This window comes from Heteronotia binoei, chromosome 12 (assembly GCF_032191835.1).
Source record: "Heteronotia binoei isolate CCM8104 ecotype False Entrance Well chromosome 12, APGP_CSIRO_Hbin_v1, whole genome shotgun sequence".
In the NCBI taxonomy this organism is placed as follows: Eukaryota; Metazoa; Chordata; class Lepidosauria; order Squamata; family Gekkonidae; genus Heteronotia; species Heteronotia binoei.
The window spans coordinates 81,053,436-81,061,171 of record NC_083234.1 but is presented as its reverse complement, the minus strand read 5'-3'; the positions used below and the strand labels follow the sequence as shown (position 1 = coordinate 81,061,171).

General features: G+C 48.7%; 1 protein-coding gene across 1 annotated transcript; it reads left to right on the top strand.

Moving 5' to 3' along the window:
• Positions 1 to 240: 240 nt before the first annotated feature.
• Positions 241 to 7,027, top strand: LHX3 (LIM homeobox 3). Its single transcript, XM_060251027.1, has 3 exons — positions 241 to 420; positions 1,560 to 1,731; positions 6,581 to 7,027. Exons 1-3 carry the CDS (start codon positions 241 to 243, stop codon positions 6,997 to 6,999), a joined length of 771 nt encoding a protein of 256 aa, XP_060107010.1. The 3' UTR covers positions 7,000 to 7,027.
• Positions 7,028 to 7,736: the final 709 nt, after the last annotated feature.

Sequence of the window (7,736 nt, the reverse complement as noted above, 5' to 3'; positions counted from 1 at the left end):
CGGTGGGACGGAGCCCTCCAGCCGCGCCCAGCACTGACCGCCCCATTGAGGCCTCCTGGGCGAGACGGAGGGGATCCCGGGCGGGAGGGAGGCACCAGGACCACCGGTGGGCTTTTAGCTGTCCTCGAAATGTCACGCAAAGATCCGGCGACATCCACTTTTTGTTTCCCCCCGGTTGGCCGGGCCCAGCGATTGGGTGTCAGAAGCTGCTTTCGCAGTCCTCGTCTGGGCGCGTCTTCAATGCCGTGTCTTTTCGGGCTGTTTGCAGAGGCTGAATCCACGGCAAAGAGACCCCGAACGACAATCACCGCCAAACAATTGGAGACCTTGAAAAACGCTTACAACAACTCCCCCAAACCAGCTCGGCACGTGAGAGAGCAGCTGTCTTCGGAGACAGGCTTGGATATGCGGGTTGTGCAGGTAGGCGACAGGTGGGTAGGGAAGAACACAAAGGACACCTGGAGAAGGCCTCCCCCACCATTCCGTCAATAGACAGGCAAACACCTTAAAGAGACTGTGGACAGTAGAATAATAGAACCACGTCGAATCACCTCCAGGGTCATCTAGTCCAACCCCCTGCACATTCACAAATACCTCCCCCCCCCCCCCCCAGTGACTCCTGCTCCAAGCCCAGAAGGCGGCGAAGAGCTCCAGGGCCCTGTCCCCAACTGGGCTGGAGGAAAACGGCTGCCTCACCCCCAAAGTGATCATCAGCCTTTCCCCGGGCGAGTAAGAAAGGGCCGGGAGAACGAGGCGCGGGTGGTGTCTTTCCATTCGCATGGAGAAATGCAGCTTGCCGTTTGTAAATTTCTGTGCCTCTGCTTGGTGAGAACTGTCTCCAGAAATGAGGTGGGGAAGTTTTACAACATTAGTTCTTTCCCCCACAAATGACAAATGTGCGGGGCCACGTGTATAAAGGCAATTACCATTTTTGAGGGCTAGTAATGTTTTTGGATTTTGTTCAAAGATGCAATATTTGCCTATCAATTATTTTTATCTTCACCCCTTTTCAGGAGCCCGGGGTGGCATACAGGGAGCTCCTCCTCCATTTGATCTACACATCACTTCTGCCAAGGAGGTCTGGTTGAAAGTCTCCTCCTAAGGAGCTGCAAGGCTAAAACAGGACCTGAAGGGTCCTGCTCCAACCTTGCTTGTTCTTACTGGCAGTTCTCTCCCTTGCCCCCGCAAGGACACATTTTGCCAATTTATATTGTAAGCTGCCTTGAATTCTACCAAGGAGAAAGGTGACTAGTAAATGTTGAAAGAAAAAAAGAAAGAAAGAAAGAAAGAAAGAAAGAAAGAAAGAAAGAAAGAAAGAAAGAAAGAAAGAAAGAAAGAAAGTTGAAATTTTGCACACAATCTAAGTTTCCAAATGTTCTCTTCTTCCTGAAATTTCAGTGTACACTTCTCAGACAGAGAGTGAGTGAGAGAGTGTCCGAGATAGTGAGACAGAATACTCTTTCTGAAATTACCGCATGATTTCACAGATATAATAAACACCCAGATGTGCAATTAAATTTTGCGCATTAAAACTCATTCTTGTATTAATTATTTCCCAGGTTTGGTTCCAGAACAGAAGGGCCAAAGAAAAACGCTTAAAGAAAGATGCTGGGAGACAAAGATGGGGCCAGTACTTCAGAAACATGAAGCGATCCAGAGGGAACTCCAAGTCAGACAAGGAAAGCCTCCAGGACCAAGGCCCCGACAGCGATGCTGAGGTCTCCTTCACAGGTATAAGAACTCCGCTGGTGAAGAAAAGGAATTGGGACATATTGTTGGTAGAGCTTCCATCTGGCAACTGGTAAATCAGAGCGATGGCTGTAATCACTTCCCCGGTGGTTAATTTATGCTTTAAAACACAAAAGTGCAGCTGATACAATCCTGGTCCCCTCCCCGCAGCAGGGATTCAACTCCCGCCCCGCGCGGGGTTTGTTCTTGAAGAGATCTCCGTGGATGCAGCTGATCTAGCCAAATGCACCTGCAAATGGGATCCCTGTGAGACAAGCCCCTTGAAACGGTGCATTGCAGCCCTTGCTGCTACATTTCCACCTGTATCTTGGATCCTGTTTGGGATGTGGGTTGCCTCGGTAGGCTGCACATCGGATTGGCAGCAGGACACAGTGAGGATTGTATGGGCTGGTTGCCACGTGGGCAGACATTCCATGTGCTTCTGCTCTCTGGATTTGTGCTAGTCCCAGAAATTATCACCAGAGGCGACCTGGTCAATTGGCTATCTGGCCAATTACTGCTAAGGATTAGGACTGTAGCAATTTTTGTGGCATTTTAAATTTGACAATAGATATGAGATTTGAGAGGAAAATAATCTTTTGCTTTGTTGCATTTCAAATTCTGAGAGTCTGAAGACAGCTATTTGGTGTAATTTTCCAGTTCCATTCAAAATGCTAGAGATGAGATTTTGAACAGCAGACTTAATCGAAAGAAACTTAAAATTTAAAGATCGAGATAGTTCCAAGTAACCAAAACATCACCTGCCCTGTTTTCAATTTGGAGTAATTCGGCAAAGCCGCAAACTCATCTACTCTGTCTTGTTTTGTGGGACTGTCACGGGCTGTTGATATTTTGATCGAAAAATTGCAACAACTTTAAATAAAGGGTTTTTTTGTTTTTTTTTAAATAGACTCTAAGAACCACATTACTCATGGGGGAAAATGCAATTTGAGGCTACTTTTGTAACTTATAGATCAGAGGGTATCTCACAAGGGTCTAAGAAGACCTTTCCTAAAATGTTGTGCGAACCAGTTGCCCTGCAAGGACACAAGTCAGTGTGTCTTCTGAACAAATCTTTATATATTCTTTCCACACTGAAGTTATAAAGTGAGTTGCAGGAATGTAACTCCCGAATTCTGGACTTGTCCCCAAGCCCCCAAGTAAATAGATGAAGAGATGGACAGAGCGAGGAAAAGGAAAGGTCCCCTGTGCAAGCACCAGTCGTTTCCGACTCTGGGGTGACGTTGCTTTCGCAACGTTTTTACGGGGAGCCGGCTACCTGAAAACTCAGCTTCCACCGGAGATCGAACTCAGGTCGTGACTCGTGAGGAGAGCTTAGGGCTGCTGTACTGCGGCATTAACACTCTGCGCCACGGAGCTAAGGCAGCTTTAAATATGTACTTGCACTTCAGCACCATGGACAGCTGCCCGTTGGTTTACTGTGCCTAAAAAAGGTCGTCCCCTGAGCAAGCCCCAGTCGTTCCCGGCTCTGGCGTGACGTCGAATCACGACATAATAACCAAGTCCCGTTCCCCCTTTTCTTTATCTTCATTTGCTTGTCGCGTGCCCCGTGGGGGTCCAAGTGTCCGTCCCCCCTGCGAGAGGGGAGGGGCCAAGGGGGTGGGGCTGGCCAGAAGTCTCCCTGCCAATCTTTCGCGGCAGCCTGAGGCTTCAGCCCCAGCGAGTCTCCCAGACCAGTCCGGCAGTCGCACGCTGCCATTGGCGCTTCCGTAGCCTTCATTACAGCGCGGAGGGCAAGGATGCTGCTGTCAGGAGAGGCAGCAGTTGTCACCGCCGGGGAAGGTTTATGTTGTACAAAATGAGTTAAGGGTTGCTGCCATTAATCAAGTTCTGTACAATAAGGAATCTTTAAATGGCCATAAAAAGTTAAAGATATTTCATAGATAATTTATGGTGAAAAATATTTGGCTGATGTCAAGTTAATAAACAATCACAATGCGGTATTTTATATTACAAGCAGGGCTTCTTTTGAGCAGGAACGCAGTTCCGGCTGGCTTGGTGTCAGGGGGTGTGGTTTAATGTGCAGATCCTGTGCAAAACAATGGTGATATGCAAACGAGTTCCTGTTGATTACAGCTCTGATTACAAGTGAAACCCCACAAAGACTTCAGGGGGGATCTTATTTCTCCTTCCCCTGCTATTTCCTTTCCAGAAAGCCCCCCAAGCCCCCTCCCCTTTTCCGGCTTCCTTCTCTCCCTCTAGGGTTGCCAACCTGGAGGGAGATCTCCTGGAATCACAATGGATCTCCCAACTAGAGATTAGTTCCAGGCCCGTAGCTACAGTGGGGCCTGGGAGGGGCCAGACCCATCCTTTCAACCTCCCTTTCTAACTCTGTCACCTTCCTCTTCCTTAGAGGGCACCTGTGACCTAGAGATATGCCTCAGGCCCAGCCACCTAGCTGATTTCACAGAGTGTATATAGAGCTTCACTTCACACCATGCCTCTCTCACACCCTCTGAGTCTGACTCTCCCTTTCTGACCGTTTTTTCCTTCCTGACAGTTAACCTCTGAGCCGTCAGCTGTCACTCAGGACTTGAGAGTTCTGAGCACCCCTGGCCCCCACCTTCGGGTCACATGACTCAGGGCTCTCTGAGTCCTCAGTGTCTCTATTAACCCTTTCTATCTATATGGCCCCCTCCAATCTGTCCCCTTTGCTCATTGCCATTCTGAATAAGCAGTAGCATTGCTGCAGGCCTTTTCCTTTCCCCTTCCCTGACACAGCACGCAGAGCAAAGGTGGGGGGGGGGAGAATCAAGAGGTCTCTGTCTCTCTGAGAGAGGGGCACATAAGAAAGGGGTGGGGAGAGTCAAGTTGCTGTGACTGCCCAGGCAAAGTGGGGTTAGCTTGTGGAACTCAAGGCAACTTACAGTGCGGAGAACCCAGGGCCACCAAACTGGGTGCCCCCCTCCCGAAACAACAAATCCTGCTGAGGGCCCCACCAAACATGAAATCCCGGCTAAGGCCCAGATGAGTTTCCCTTTGGGTTGTTAGCTCCAAGTTGGGAAATTGCTGGAGATCCTGTGTGAATGGAACCTTGGGAGGATGAGGTTTGGGGAGGGAAGTGACCGGGCAGCATGCAATGCCATACACTCCAGCCTCCAAAGCAGCCGTTTTCTCCTGGGGAACTGACCTCTGTAATCAAAGCAGTTGTAATTCTGGGTGATCTCCACCCCCCACTTGGAAGTTGGCACTTCCTGTTCCTTGGGAGGAAATGCTATGGAAAGTGGAGTCTGTGACATTTTACCCTTCTAAGTTCCTCCCCTCTCCCCTGGCAACCTTATCTCCTTCCCAGCCAGCAGCCAACCTACATTCATCTACCCTTTCATCTTGAGCTGCTGCACGCCCCCCCCCCCCCAGCAGCCTCTGCTTAGGCACTCTGTGGCCCACTTGTGTGGGGCCACTCACTGAGCAAGGCCCCACTTGCGTTGTAGGGAACCCTCAAGGACTTGTGGGGGTGCCTCACTTTCCCCTGTATCTCCCTCCCAGCACTCTTTCCTCTTTCCCTTCCGCATGTAACTCCATCTCCTCTTCCTTTCCCCTGTCTCATTCTCTCCCTCTTAGCTCTTCACCAACCTACCTTTTTTTTGTGTCCCATTTTCAGCTACATTTATTACTTATTTACTTCATTACCTCACCTTCTCTGGGGTGGGAGGTGGGGGAAGGAACCAAAGTAGCTCACATCACTCTCATCACATCACATCACCTTTTTATGTGCAGAAAAACTCTGTGAGGTAGATTAGGCTGAAAGTGTGTGACTCATCCAAAATCACACAGTGAACTTATGCAGCAAACTTGGGTCTTGCAGATCCTGCTCTGAAGCACTAACTGCCACGCCACACTAGCTGTCATGAGAGGTCTGCAGCTGAATAGTAGCAAGCAGCCAGTCCTAGTTAAGTCAGGTGGCATCGAGTCATCCAGAAGCTGCTGCCAGGTCTAGGGTAGCCAATCTCCAGGTGGAGTCTGGAGATCTCCTGGTTTCACAAGTGAACTCCAGACAATCTCTTTTTCCTCCTGAAGAAAACAACTGCTTTGGAGGGTGAACTCTATGGCATTCTATTCAGCTGAGACCTCTCCCCTTCCCAAAGTCTGACTTCCATAGATTCTATCACAAAATCTCCAAGAATTTCCCAGCCTGGGGATGGGCAACCCTAGTTGGGTAACCAGCTGGCCCCAACGAATCTGCCAATATAGTCTTGGAAAGGGCCCCCCCTCCCCCTGCCTTTTTTTCTCACAGAAACCCAACCTGGAATACTGTTGTTGCCTAGCAACAACCAATGAGGAAATCTGTGGGTTAAAGGTTCAGGCACTCCTTTTATCATTTTCAGATTGGTGTAATTTTTTTAGATTTCACTTTGCTTGCTCTGCAAACTGAGGCCCCTTTTCAGGTTTGGAGAAACATCTGACTTGTCTGTTCATAGAACCAGTCACCAGATTTTATATATGGACTTTGCTATTAGATTATTGCTATAGCACTTGAAACTGAGCGGGGGGTGGGGAGCATGTTTCCCAAAGAGTTTCTACAAAGGAGAGATAATTCTAAAAAATGGAGCAGAAGGAAGGAGAAGAAAGTGAAGCGATGACTGAGTGAAGAAGGCGCAGGAGAGACAAAGGTACGAGGGATGGGTGTTCACAAATGCACCTGGCTTTGTTTCGGTTAGGGGTGATGACTTCACAGGAGTTAAATTAAAAGATGCATGGAGAAGGTGGATTTTAGAAGGATTTGGTGGCATTACTGTGTTCTGGGAGGAAAAATATATTTCCAAACATAGTTCAAATGCTTTAGGCTGACAACTGTATCTCTCAGTAAAATCACCACCTTTCCCCTTTTCAGATGAACCATCTATATCCGAGATAAGCCACTCCAATGGGATTTACAGCAACCTTAGTGAAACCTCCCCTGCTCTAGGGAGACAAGCTGGGACCAATGGCAGCTTCTCTTTGGAACACAGTGGACTTCCAGCTCAGGAACAATACCCTGACCTCCGATCCAGCAGCCCCTATGGCATGCCTCAGTCACCAGCCTCTTTGCACGCGTTGTCTGGCCACCAGTCTCTGATGTCCACCTTGGTTTATCCTGACAGTGGCTTGGGTGTTCTTGGGCAAGGTGGGCCAGCTGTGCCTCCCCCCATGAGAGTGCTAGGTGGGACTGGACCCAGCTCAGATCTCTCCACGGGAAGCAGCGGAGGCTACCCAGACTTCCCAGCAAGCCCTGCCTCTTGGCTGGACGAAGTGGACCATGCTCAGTTTTGATACAGGATTCAAGAGCTCATAGGGGAGCTATTTTAGGCTTTGGAAAGAAAATGTGAAATGACTGTTACTTTAAGGGAGCAGCAGCCAGCAAAGACAGACACTTGGAGGAAGCAACCTACAGGAGCAGGCCCACGAGGAACAACACGGACTGCAGGAAGTGAATCTTGCCTTGATTAATGGATGTGGCAGCTTCACAGAACAGAACCCCCAGACAGCTAACAGATTTGGGCTTTACAGGTTTGATGAGATGGGTGAGCGGGTGGAGGGGGAGGAGACGGGGAGGGTTTTCATTTTGGTCTGTTGTTCAGCCATTCTTTGTAATAGGGATGAGCCTCTGTGCCTCACGCACCAATTCTTAGGGTCAGGAGTTTCATCTTTGGAATATGACAAAGCTAAATTTCAAGAGGTGATGTACAGAGAAAAACCTTTGAGACAGCTCAATGGAATCTTCTCACTTGTTCTTTAAAAATGTGGTGTGGATTTTTAAAAAATCACATCTGCACTTCTCTCTCTCTCTCTTTTTTAAAAAAGCCAATTTAATAGTCACCATTTATTTTTCTTTGTGTATTAATCCATAGGCTGCCAGCTAACTGATTTCTTCCATATTGTATTACTGAACCAGATGATGTTCATGGTAGACCTCAGTGGCTGAGGCAGATGCTTGAGGAGGCCAGAGGAGTTGCAAAGAGAGCAGGGAAACCAGGTACCCTCAGTGTTTCTCCATTGGTCAGGACAGT

Bases quoted from the DNA above. Each gene is read 5' to 3' on its own strand.
- LHX3 (XM_060251027.1), top strand. From the start codon at position 241: ATGCCGTGTCTTTTCGGGCTGTTTGCAGAGGCTGAATCCACGGCAAAG. The intron at 421-1,559 runs GTAGGCGACAGG...ATTATTTCCCAG, and splicing joins TGGATATGCGGGTTGTGCAG to GTTTGGTTCCAGAACAGAAG. The intron at 1,732-6,580 runs GTATAAGAACTC...TCCCCTTTTCAG, and splicing joins TGCTGAGGTCTCCTTCACAG to ATGAACCATCTATATCCGAG.